The sequence below is a fragment of the Symphalangus syndactylus genome, chromosome 17, assembly GCF_028878055.3.
Source record: "Symphalangus syndactylus isolate Jambi chromosome 17, NHGRI_mSymSyn1-v2.1_pri, whole genome shotgun sequence".
Lineage (NCBI taxonomy): Eukaryota > Metazoa > Chordata > Mammalia > Primates > Hylobatidae > Symphalangus > Symphalangus syndactylus.
Window position 1 is genome coordinate 10,596,147 of NC_072439.2, and position 12,539 is coordinate 10,608,685.

Here is a 12,539-nt window from a genome sequence, read left to right on the forward strand (position 1 = left end):
TTTTTGAGGCAGTCTTGCTCTGTGGCCCAGACTAGAGTGCAGTGGTGTGATCATGGCTCACTGCAGCCTCGACCTCCTGGGCTCAAGCCATCCTCTTACCTCAGCCTCCTGAGTAGCTGGGACTACAGGTGTGTGCCACCACAATCAGCTAATTTTTGTATTTTTTGTAGAGATGGGGTCTTGTTATGTTACCCAGGCTGGTCTCAAACTCCTACGCTCAAGCGATCCTCCTTCCTCAGCTTCCCAAAGTGCTAAGATTGCAGTCTTGAGCCACGGTGCTCAGCCTTATTTTTTTTATTTTATGAATTTTTTGTGGAGACAGGGTCTATGTTGCCCAGGCTCGTCTTGAATACCTAGCCTTAGACCATCCTCCCGCCTAAGCTTCCCAAAGTCTGGGATTACAGGCATGAGCCACTGTGCTGAGCTCTCTTTTTTTTTTTTTTTTTTTTGAGACAGAGTCTCCTTCTGTCTCCCAGGCTGGTGTGCAGTGGTGTGATCTTGGCTCATTGCAACCTCCACCTCCCAGGTTCAAGCGATTCTCCTGCCTCAGCCTCCCGAGTAGCTGGGATTACAGATGCCTGCCACCACGTCCGGCTAATTTTTTTGTATTTTTAATAGAGACAGGGTTTCATCATGTTGGCCAGGCTGGTTTCGAACTCCTGACCTCAAGTGATCCGCCTGCCTTGGCCTCCCAAAGTGCTGGGATTACACGTGTGAGCCACCAGGCCCAGCCCTAGTTTGGGCTTTTTAACCTGCAGAGCTGTGGCAGCGGATCTGGGGGGTTTTATGAGGATGTCCCCCACCTGCAGAGTAGAGAACCAGTCCAGTGACCAGCAGGGGTTGGGGAAGGAACAGGCTGTTTTTGTGTCGGGGAGGTTCCCAAAGCCCCAGGCGCCTCCAGGAGATGGTCTGGCTGGGAAACCTTCACAGCTGGGGCTGCTGTGCCCCCAGGAGATGGTCTGGCTGGGAAACCTTCAGAGCTGGGGCTGCTGTGCCTCCAGTAGATGGTCTGGTTAGGAAATGTTTAAAGCTGGGGCTCTGTGCCCAATGCACAGCTTGAGAAAGAGACTGGGAGAGGTGTGCACTGATCTAAATCCACACTGCTGCCTACCCCCGCGGGGTATGAGGGCATCTGGAATATGGTGGAGCCAGCTAGTCTGCTCCCTCTCTCGGCTCCCTCTCTCGGCTAAAAATAGGAGCCCCCTCACTGCAGGCAGCTGCCGTCCTGCATCCCCTCACCCCCCTGCACGCGGCCCCTTCAGGGGAAGCTGCAGCCAGCTACCCGGATCACAGCTTCCTCCTGGGAAACGGGTAGGGGCTCTACCCTTCCTGCCCTGGGGGTAATTATGCCCCCACCCTGTGCCCTTCCCTTTGAACAAAGGGCAGCCTAATCCAGAACAGGATGGTGAAAGGGTTGAATTAACATTGGCCCATTTTACAGAGGGATAAACTGAGGCACAGACAGGCCCACGCACCTGCCCTCCAGGTACCTTTCGGGTCTGCTGGCCTCCAGGTGCTCCACCTTAGGTGGGAAGGACTTCCTGCACCTTCAGACCTGAGCTGGGTCCTGGCCCTAGAAGGGCGTACTCTCACACTCCTTCATGCCGGTGCAGGGAGCGTCTCTCCAAAGCACCCCCCACCTGGGGCAGGTGTCTCCATCGGAGATAGAGGTGGCAGCTGGGTTTGGGTGTTTAATAGCCTTATGGTGGAGGCCTTTCAGACACCTGCTGCCATTAGGCTACACATGGCCCTTGGGCTGTAAGGCTGGATTCAGGCGTTGGAGTCGGGGGCAGCTCTCCTGCCGGCAGTTTTTTGTTTTGTTTTGTTTTTGAGATGGAGTCTCACTGTGTCGCCCAGGCTGGAGTGCAGTGGCGTGATCTCGGCTCACTGCGACTTACACCTCCTGGATTCAAGCGATTCTCCTGCCTCAGCCTCCCAAGTAGCTGGGACTACAGGCGCGCGCCACCATGCCCGGCTGATTTCTGTATTTTTAGTACAGATGGGGTTTCACCTTGTTGGCCACGCTGGTCTCGAACTGACCTCTGATGATCCGCCCGCCTCCACCTCCCAAAGTGTTCAGATTACAGGCGTGAGCCACCGCGCCGGACCCGGTTGCAGTTTCGTGGAGGGAGAAGATGCAACTAAGGGGAAGCACAGAAAGTTGCAATGCCGTGTGCTAGTTTAGGGGAAGAGGAGGGAGACGCCTACGACCCCGCCCCCAACACTCAGGACCGGGGACCCGAGCCCGCCAGAGACCCTCCACAAGTGAGGGTCCCCCCGGGTGGCCCCTGCCCGCCCTCCAGGCTCCCCCGGGGCTCACATCCGGGCTGGAGCCCGGGCCTCTGCGCTTAGCCCCCTGGGGTCGCTTCCCGCGCACACAGCTCCCTGCAGAGCACGCGTCCCCCTCCCGACCGCCTTCCTTGCACCCCGCTCGGTGCCTCAGTTTCCTGCTCTGCGCAGTGGCGACAAGAAGGTTGCCCACTACAGAGAGGAGTGAGGGCTGGGGACGTGCAGGGACCTCCCTGGAGGGAGGCGCGGGGCACGTGGTTGGGCAAGCGAACGTTCAGACCGTGGAAGTCATCACCACCTTCACGGGGGCGGGGGGGCAGCCGAGCTCCCGAAGCTGGTGACAGCCGGGCCGGGCAGGGTCGTCCTGGTTTCACAAAGGGGCTCCGGGTCCTTGCGCGCACCTCCCCACCTGCAGCCCGTCCCTCCCAAGAGGGAGGCCGGCGGGACCCTGGCTCCCTCCCTCCGACGCCGCCTGCCCAGGTTTGCACCGGGTCTTTCAAGCCCATTTCACAGACTTGGAAACGGCGGCTCCGGAGAGTGAAGTCACTCTCAGGGTCGCTCCATCTAAGGGGCGAAGGTGAAACTCCGAGTCCACGAGGCCCTTCCTAGGTGCTCCGTAAGAAGGGAAGAGTCTTGGTCCCGGATCCGGCTCCGATGTCCCCCGCAGCCCGCCCGGGCGGAGCCCCAGTCAGTCCCCTCTTCCTCCCCCGGGGCGCTCCCGCCCCAGCCCCTGCCCCTCGGCACCCTCTGCGCCTGGGGCTGCGTCACGCACTTTGCCCACCGTCCCTAGGCCGGGGGCGGGGCCTCCCGCGGCGCTGTTCCCCTTCCCGTTTATTATTTATTATCCTTTAAAGGGGCCGCGACCTGAAAATTTCCGTTCACTCTGCCCGGCTCCCCAGCGCCCCCGGGTTGGTTGCGCGTCGTCAGACCGCGGGAGGGAGGCGAGGGGGCGTCCGGGGAAAAGTGGGGAGCCCTGGCGAGCCCCTCCCGCGCCCGGGCCGCGGCGCTGAATCACCGGCCAGGTATTTGCATCCGAGAGCGACTCGTCCCCTGGTGATTTGTCTGGGGGTGGGGGAGGGGCGGGGCGGGGGCCGGCCGCGCGCGGGGCGCCTCTTACCAATCGGGCGGAGGGGTGTAGACGCGGACGCGGCTGGCGGCTCGGTGAGTCGGCGCGCGGCACAACCCCGTGGGTCTGGGGCCGGGAGCCAGCGGCGCGCACCGGCGGCTGGAGGCCAGGCGGGCCCGGGCAGGCCGACCCCAGGCGCGGGGCCCGCGCCCCCCTACGAGCCGCCCTGCGTGGTAAGGCTGGCGGGCGCGCTGGCCGTTCCCAGCGCGGGTTCCGGTGCCGGGGTGGGCGCAGTGCGTCCTGGAAGCCAAACAAGGGGATCCCCAAAGTTGGGCGGAGATGTTGGTGGGGGTCCCGGGCTGGGAAGGCGGCTCTGGCGGGCCGGGGTTCGGGGAGTTTTCTCTGCGCCCCGCTTGGAGACTTCACTCCCCACTGGATCAATCGCTCAGGGGCGAGCAGGGGCGATCGGGGGTCGCGAGTGCTCGCCCCCCCGTCCCCAGCGGAAGGAAATGGTCTCTGCGCGCGCGCGGGGGGCTACACCCCGATATTTTATTTCATTTTTTATTCTTTCTCCCCGAAATCAGGGGTTTATTCGGGAGCCCAGAGAGGAGGGAGGGTAGTTCCCGGCGAGCCTTCCCAGCCGGGCTGGTTTATTTATAAAGTGTCCGCTCCAGCGCAGAGAGGGGCCCCCGGGGGAGACACCGCGGCCCCCGCGCGCCGGGGTGGGTTGGGCCCTGGCGCCCGGTTCCTCGGCGGGGATACCCAGGAAGAGCCCCCTGACCCGTTTCAGGGCCCCCCAGACACAAAAGCGGGCGCAGGAAGCGCTGGGAGCGCGCGTTTGTCAACTCCAACGTTCGGCGTCGACCCCAGGCGGCGGGTTCAATTATCTTCCGTTTTTAGGCGCTCAGGCTGGAGGGGTTCCCCCCCCATGCAAATCGGCCGCTTTCCAAGAAGCCTTTGAAATCCGGACCAGGGTTTCTGTCTTCTTGTTTCTTCTCCTTCTTGAGTTTTTTTCTCACTTCCTCCAGGCCCCCCCAACCCAGGACTTTCTTAGCCCCCTCCCCAGCTTTCTGCCCCGCCCCTCCCCCTCCTCTTCTCTTCGTGGAGTGAGGGGCCCCTTTCGCCACCCGCGGGCCCAGGGCCTTGCACAACTCTTTAAATAACCATGTTTTGCAAGGCCCGGGCCGAGCGGGTGACCTCTCTCCGGAGGCCTGGGGGGAGGAGGGTGTGGCCCAGGATCCCTCCGCCCCCCACCCCTGCCAGGTCCAACGACCACCCAGCGCCCCGTCCCAGCCTCTCCCTTGGGGCTGTCATAAAATGGGGGTGGGGGTCGAGGACAAAGGGCTCTTGGGGGGAGGGGTCTGAAGGGGGTGGGCGTTGCCAGTTTAGGGTTAATGGCGGCGATGGCGGGGGCACCCAGCCCTCACCTAGCGGGGAATCTGGGATCCCCACCTGCCCCCTCCACCGGCCCCAACGTGGAGGTCTGTCCTGCTCCCCTCCCCCACCCGGCGACCCGGAAGGGTCATTAAACCCAGCAGGGCTCAGAGCGGGCTGGTGGGGGGAGTGGCTTCCTTTGGCCTCTTCCTTCTGTGCCCCCAAAGAGGGGGGGCTTTGCTTGGAGCTCTTCCGTGGGGGGGGCCTTGTCTTGAAGTTGTCCCAGGTGGGGGAGGGGCGACAGACCGGACCAGACCCTGAGTCAGAAATGCCCCCTCAGCACTTTCTTGGGTTGGGTGGGTGGGGGGTGACCGCCGGCCTGGGGGTGGGGGGCTGGGTGCCGTCCTGGTGGCCTCTGGACCACCAGGCTCTCCTGGTCACAACCGAGCGCTATGGCCCTGAGGTCTTTGTGACCTGGGACCTCTGTCCCCACAACAGATGGAACAGAGGCTATTTTGGAACGTGCCCTCCCTGCTTTCTCTCAGGGGCCACCCACCTGCCCCCCACTGCCTTTCACCCATGGGGCCGAAAGACTCAGGGGTTTGGGTAAAGGGTGTCTGGGGCAGAGGGGCCGCAGGGCTCTCCTGTCCGGTTACTGGGGAGGCTTGGGGGGGTCTGCTGTGCAACACTGACCTGGGTGGGGTTGGGTCACGGGAGGGATCTGAGTCCCAGGGGCCCCTGCCTCCTCCTGTCTCCAGGCCTTGTCTGCCCAGGAGCTGTGTATGAGTCTTGGGGGCTCCTTTGCCAGGGTAAGGGTTGGGGGTGGCCTCCTGGGCCCAGCTGCCTCTCGGGAGGGTGGAGCTTTGCCCCCTCTGCTGTCCCCATGATGTGCCTTCCCTCTGGAGTGTCACTCCAGGCCTGTCGGGTTCTGCCCGGCCTGTTTTATTGGCGGCCTGGGTGGGTAGAGGTGTGGCCTGGGCTAGGGGGTGGCTCGGGTGGGACCCAGGCCCCAGGAAGTCTCTGTTCCTCACCCAGGCCATTAGGACTGGCCCTGGGTGGAAGGGACTCTAGGCTGGGTGAGTGTGTTGCCATCCGAGACATCTGGCCCACTTGGGGTTGCCCGGCGGAGATTGTGGGGTCTGCGTGGGAGGCTCTGCGGTCACCCAGACCTGGGTTCAAAACCCAGCCCCATGTGTCCAAGCAGAGGGTCCCTGAGCCTCAGTTGTCCTCAACCATGAAATGGGACCACCCTGGTGCCCCCTTCTCTGACACCTGTTGGTGCCCACCTTAACCTCCTGAACTCGATTCATCCCTCCTTGAGTGCCATGGGGCGGGGGTGGGTACTGTTATCAACACTGTTTTGCAGGTGGGGAAACCGAGGCCCAGGGAGGTGGCTTGGGCGTTGCTGTTGAGTGGCTCTATCTCGGCCAGCCCCTGCCTCTGTCTGCCTGAGATGGGAGGATACCTAGATACCTGGAGGCCAGGCTGGGCCGCTCCAACAGGGACTCAGGCAGCAACTGGAACTTAGAACCCACCTGACTGGGGCCCGGAGCCCGCTAGCCAATCACAGGCCAGGAACGCCCATTCCCCCACCCTGCTTGTGAAGCAATAATCCAAGATCTCCTGGGGCAGACAGTCTGGCCACAGCGTGTTTCTCTGTGGCCCAGTGCGGGGCGACCTTGCTACCCAGGCCTACAGTAGGCTGTATGCGAAGAGCCTGCGCCTCTGCCTCCAAGAAGGCCTCCAGGTCTGCATCCTGCATGAGATGGACATGAGAGCTGATCCCTGGGGCCTTCATGGGGAAGGAGGGGGCCTGAGGAGCTCAGGCCTGCTCTGACCGTCCCTTTTTTCCCCCTCAGGTTTCTGCAAATTCGTGAATGAGCCGGACGCCCGCCTCTGTCCCCTGGAGCCCAGCTTGAGGAAGAGGCATGCCCCATCAGCCTTCAGCTTGAGCCCGGCGGCCCCCGCCCCCGCCCCTGCCCCCTGCCACCCTGCACTGCCCCGGCTCCCCCTCGGCCCCCACGCTGCAGTGCGGCCGGGCCCCCTCCCCGCAGGGGCCGCCCCCGCCGCCCACCCCTAGCGCCCGTGGTGGTGGTAGTGGTGGTGGTGGCCCGGGCCGCAGGGCCATGAAGCTACAGGCCGTGATGGAGACGCTCTTGCAGCGGCAGCAGCGGGCGCGCCAGGAGCTGGAGGCACGGCAGCAGCTGCCCCCCGATCCCCCTACTGCACCCCCCAGCCGGGCCCGGGCTGCCCCTGACGAGGACAGAGAGCCCGAGAGTGCCCGGATGCAGCGGGCTCAGATGGCCGCACTCGCAGCCATGCGGGCTGCAGCTGCAGGCCTGGGACACCTGGCCAGCCCCGGCAGCTCTGAGGATGGGCCCCCAGGCTCGGAGGAAGAGGACGCGGCCCGGGAGGGGACACCAGGCTCACCTGGCCGAGGCAGAGACGGGCCGGGAGAGGAGCACTTTGAGGACGTGGCCTCCGACGAGGACATGTGAGTTGGGGTCTGGGGCAGGGCCTTCTGGGGGCTGTTACTGGCTCTGAGTGACACTCTGCTCATCTGTAGAATGGGAGTAAGGGTCTGGTCGCAGGATCTCCTTCCTGTAATTCCAGCAGTTTGAGAGGCCGAGGTGGGAGGATCATGTGGGCCCAGGGGTCGGAGATCAGCCTGGGCAACATAGCAAGACCCCATCTCCACAAAAAACTAAAAAGTTAGCCAGGCATGGTGGTGCACCTGTGGTCCCAGCTACCGGGGAGGCTGAGGCAGGAGGATCCCTTGAGAACAGAAGTTGAGTTGTGATCGTGCCACTGCACTCCAGCCTGGATGACAGAGACAGACCCAGTCTCAAAAGAAAAATGGTTTTTTTAGCTGGGTGCTGTGGCTCACGCCCGTAATCCCAGCACTTTGGGAGGTCGAGGTGGGTGGATCACCTGAGGTCAGGAGCTCAAGACCAGCCCGGCCAACATGGCGAAACCTCATCTCTGCTAAAAATACAAAAATTAGCCAGGCATGATGGCAGAAGCCTGTAATCCCAGCTACTCGGGAGGCTGAGGCAGGAGAATTGCTTGAACCCAGGAGGCGAAGATTGCAGTGAGCCAAGAACCAAGAATGTGGGTTTTTTGTTTTTTTTTTTAGACAGAGTCTTGCTCTTTTCACCCAGGCTGGTGTGCAATGGCACGATCTCAGCTCACTGCAACCTCCGCCTCCTGGGTTCACGCCATTCTCCTGCCTCAGCCTCCCAAGTAGCTGGGACTACAGGCGCCCGCCACCATGCCCGGCTAATTTTTTGTATTTTTAGTAGAGACGGGGTTTCACTGTGTTAGCTAGGATGGTCTCGATCTCCTGACTTTGTTATCTGCCTGCCTCAGCCTCCCAAAGTGCTGGGATTACAGGCGTGAGCCACCGCACCCGGCCAACTTTCTTTCATCTTAGTTAACTTAAAGCAACCTAGCCACCGATGTCTACTGCAGATTCAGCGGCAGGGGCAGATAAAATCTGCAGCCAGCCAGACCTGCATAGCGTGTGGGTCCCCCCCAGGGCTGGCTGAGGGCTCACTTGCTGTGGGACCCTGGCCTCCAGGAACCGGCATCTTCCTGGGAGGACCTGAGCAAGCAGAGATGCCGGGTGTGGTGGCTCACACCTGTAATCCCAGCCCTTTGGGAGGCCGAGGTGGGAGGATTGCTTGAGCCCAGGAGTTCAAGACCAGCCTGGGCAACATAGTGAGATACCATTTCTACAAAAAGTACAAAAATGAGTCGGGTGTTGTGACATGCATCTGTGGTCCCAGCTACTCGAGAGGCTGAGGCGGGAGGACTGCTTGAGCTCAGGAGGTCAAGACTGTGGTGAGCTGTGATCATACCACTGAACTCCAGCCTGGGCAACAGAGAAGACCCTGTCTCAAAAAACAAAACTGGCCGGGCGCGGTGGCTCACGCCTGTAATCCCAGCACTTTGGGAGGCTGAGGCAGGCTGATCACAAGGTCAGGAGATGGAGACCATCCTGGCTAACACAGTGAAACCCCGACTCTACTAAATATAAAAAAAAAATAGCCGGGCGTGGTGGCGGGCGCCTGTAGTCCCAGCTGCTTGGGAGGCTGAGGCAAGAGAATGGCGTGAACCCGGGAGGCGGAGCTTGCAGTGAGCCGAGATCGCGCCACTGCACTCCAGCCTGGGCGACAGAGCGAGACTCCGTCTCAAACAAACAAACAAAACGGCTGCCAAGGAAGTCTAGGAGGGTGCCGTGGAGGGGCAGTGGCGAGGGTGGGCGGATTTCAGATAGTGGTGGGAGAATTCTCTCTGTGGAGGGGAGGGGCGGTGGAGCTGGGACAGCATGCATGGTGCAGGAACCAGCCTGCCACAGTGATTCCCGTTGTTTTTTTTCCGAGAGAGTCTCGCTCTGTAGCCCAGGCTGGAGTGCAGTGGCGCCATCATAGCTCACTACAGCCTCCACCTCCTGGGCTCAAGGGATCCTCCCGCCTTGGCCTCCCAGAGTGCTGCAGGGATTATAGGTGTGCGCCACCGTGCCTGCCTGCGTGATGCTTTTCAAGGCCCCAAAATTCACGCTGTAGGGACGGCTTGTGCTGTTCTGGGCTAATTGGGAACAAAATGGGTGTCATGGGTGCTCCATGCAGGCTGTGCTCATGGGTGCTCTCTGCAGCCTGAGCTGGCGGCAGCCGGCTCTTCCTATTTCCAGAGAGGGAAACTGGGCGGGGAGTGGTCTTTCCTTGGGCTGGGACGAGCCAGCACCTTCTCCCCTGACTCCTGCCCTCTGCTCACCCCAGGAAGCCCAAATGGGAGGAGGAGGAGATGGAGGAAGACCTCGGGGAGGATGAGGAGGAGGAGGAGGAGGATTACGAGGATGAGGAGGAGGAGGAGGACGAGGAGGGGCTGGGGCCCCCAGGCCCTGCCAGCTTGGGCACCACGGCACTGTTCCCCCGAAAGGCCCAGCCACCCCAGGCCTTCCGCGGCGATGGCGTTCCCAGGGCGCTGGGGGGCCAGGAGCGGCCGGGGCCTGGCCCTGCCCACCCTGGAGGGGCCGCCCACGTAGCCGCGCAGCTGCAGCCGCCTGACCACGGGGACTGGACTTATGAGGAGCAGTTTAAGCAGGTGAGTGGGCGCGTCCCGCGTGGCGGCCGAGGCACCTGCTCCCGGGCCAGTGGGGCCCTTCGAAGGCCCACGTTGCGTGGGGTGTGTGCTGAGCCGGGCGTCGAGTTGAGAGCTGGGGGTTCCTGCGGTGGCTGTGCTTCCTGTGCTTCCCTCCTGGGCGTGGGCTCGACCGGCCCGCTGTTCGTTGCTCTGATGTGGGATGTGTGAGGAGCACCCGGCCGGGTAGGAGAAACCTGGGGGGCTCCACGGCCCTCATATCGGAGGTGATGGGGCAGAGATGGAAAAGCGGGTCTGGGAGGGAGAGGCTGGCGCCGGGCCGAGCTGGGTGTGGGCTGGAGGAACCAGGCATGCGGGCGATGCGGGCAGAGAGGCCGGGGCCTTGGTGACGCGGTGACTTGGCCTCCTCTGTCCCCTGGCAGCTGTGGAGAGCCATGGGGGGTTGCGGGCTGCAGCCGGCAGCCGAGGGGACGTGGGGGTGGCTCAGGTGTGACTGCAGGAGACGCAGGAGCCAGGGCCTGCGAGGCTCTGAGTGGGCGGTTAAGGCCGGGGCCGGCAGGGGGTTCTCAGGGACCCCAGGCTGAAGGAGGAAGTAGGGGCCGCCCCAGCCTTTCCCCGCAGGCGGCCAGGCCAGAGGAAGTGGCCGAGCGGGGGATGCTTTGAAGTTGGGCCGTGCTGGGCCGGGCAGATGGAAACCAGATGGTGGCCAGGCTCACATTCCAGCCCTCGGCCAGCTGGGCTCTGCCGCGACCTCTGGGTGCGGCTGGGGGGAGCCACCTCCTCGCCCGGGGCTGGAGCTGGTCTGGGCTCCCACAGGGAGGTGGATGATGGACACGCTGGGACATGCCTGCCTCGGGGCAGCCCCGTCGGCCCTGGGCTTCCAGAATCCGCTCTGAGGAGTCTCCTAGGAGGGGCCAAGGCACAGACACCCAGTGGGGCCTCCCCGGGGCTCCTGACTCCAGCGGCGCCTCGTAGCTTAAGGGACGGCTCTCACCCCAGCAGCCCTCAAGAGACTGAAGTTTGGGCTGCTTGGAAACTCACAAATAGTAAATTGCTGAAAGCCGGACACGGTGTGGGAGAACGGCCAGGGCAGCGGCGGGGACTCGGGGTGGGGGGCGTCTCGCTGAGTCCACCCTGCTCCGTGCCTCAGTTTCCCTCTCCTGCAGAAGGGGATGCTCCACGGGCCACACCGCCGTGGGTCCCATTTTGCCAGTCAGAAAACAGAGGCTCAGCGTTGGGAGAAGGGGTCTTGTGATCTTTTCTGGGTTTAAGATGATACAGATGAGCATGTCGAGAGTGGATTCTCTTTAATTTCATTTGTTTCTTCACCCAATATTGGCCGTCTGCCCGGGACTCAGCCTGCAGGGAGCCCTGGGCTGGAGGGGCGGGCAGGAGCTGGACAGAGACCTCCATCCCCACAGGGTTATAGCCAAGCCGAGGGGGAGGGTCAAGGCCCCCCATACAGTTGGTCCTTTGGGGTCAGAGGTGGATGGGACCCCCTGACCCTGGACACACACTCGGCCCAGACAGCCCCGGCCTCCAAGGCCCAAAGCAGATGGGGGAGTTTTGGGGTGACTGGCCCAGATCAGGCAGGGATGAGGGGCCAGGCGCCCTGACCCCACAGCCCGCAGCGTGTCCGAAACGAAGGCAGGAGGCAGAAGCCACTGGCCGCCACTGTCCACCTTGTCTGGGCGACACCGCAGGTCGAGGTCGTAGGTGCCATGCAGGGTTTTTCTGCAGCGGGAAGCCGAGATGGGGAAACTGAGGCCAGAGCAGGGAGGGGGTCACTGTGTCACCGGCAGCCTCAGGTATTCCTGGAGCTCCTGCCACCCCTTGCCTGCCCCCTGGGTGTACTGGGCAGTGCAGAGGCCCTGAGGTGGACTAAAGCTCGGCTTGTGTGTAGGGACCCAGTGCCGCCTCCGGGCTGGGTCTTGTGTATAGGGACCCGGTGCCGCCTCCGGGCTGGGTGTTGTGTGTAGGGACCCGGTGCCGCCTCCGGGCTGGGTCTTGTGTGTAGGGACTGGGTGCTGCCTCCGGGCTGGGTCTTGTGTGTAGGGACCGGGTGCCGCCTCCGGGCTGGGTGTTGTGTGTAGGGACCGGGTGCTGCCTCTGGGCTGGGTGTTGTGTGTAGGGACCGGGTGCTGCCTCTGGGCTGGGTGTTGTGTGTAGGGGCCTGGTGCCGCCTCTGGGCTGGGTCTTGTGTGTAGGGACCGGGTGCCGCCTCCGGGCTGGGTGTTGTGTGTAGGGACCGGGTGCCGCCTCCGGGCTGGGTGTTGTGTGTAGGGACCGGGTGCCGCCTCCGGGCTGGGTGTTGTGTGTAGGGACCTGGTGCCGCCTCTGGGTCTTGCAGGAGATGGGATTGGAACTCCGAGAAGATGAGGGCTGAGGGATGGGCGTGGGCAGCAGGGGTGAGGGGAGGCCCCTGCCCTGCAGTCCTGTGATTTTTTTTTTTTTTCTCTAAAGGGCTTTTGCTGTGTTGCCCAGGTTGGTCTCAAACTCCTGGGCTCAAGTGATCTGCCTAACTCAGCCTCCCAAAGTGCTGGGATTACAGGACTGAGCCACGGTGCACGGCCAGTCCTGAGATCTTATCCTGGGCCGTTTGTGGCAGGTCCAGCCGCCGATGCCGCCACCCTCCCAGCTGGCCAGGCACCTGCGTTCCCAGTGTCAACAGTGGCCTGGGCCCAACCAGCCCAGTCAGTGTTACCCC

General features: G+C 62.9%; 1 protein-coding gene across 4 annotated transcripts in view; it reads left to right on the forward strand.

The window, feature by feature from the left end:
- The first annotated feature begins 3,154 nt into the window (after positions 1-3,154).
- Positions 3,155-12,539, forward strand: part of ARID3A (AT-rich interaction domain 3A) — a 51,671-nt gene continuing 42,286 nt past the window's right edge. The window contains exons 1-3 of one of the 4 annotated variants that reach the window (XM_055250065.2): positions 3,155-3,311; positions 6,589-7,223; positions 9,511-9,835. In XM_055250065.2, coding sequence (XP_055106040.1) covers positions 6,856-7,223; positions 9,511-9,835 — 693 coding nt within the window. In that variant the 5' untranslated portion in view covers positions 3,155-3,311; positions 6,589-6,855. The other 3 variants (XM_055250067.2, XM_055250066.2, XM_055250064.2) reach the window with 3 other exon arrangements.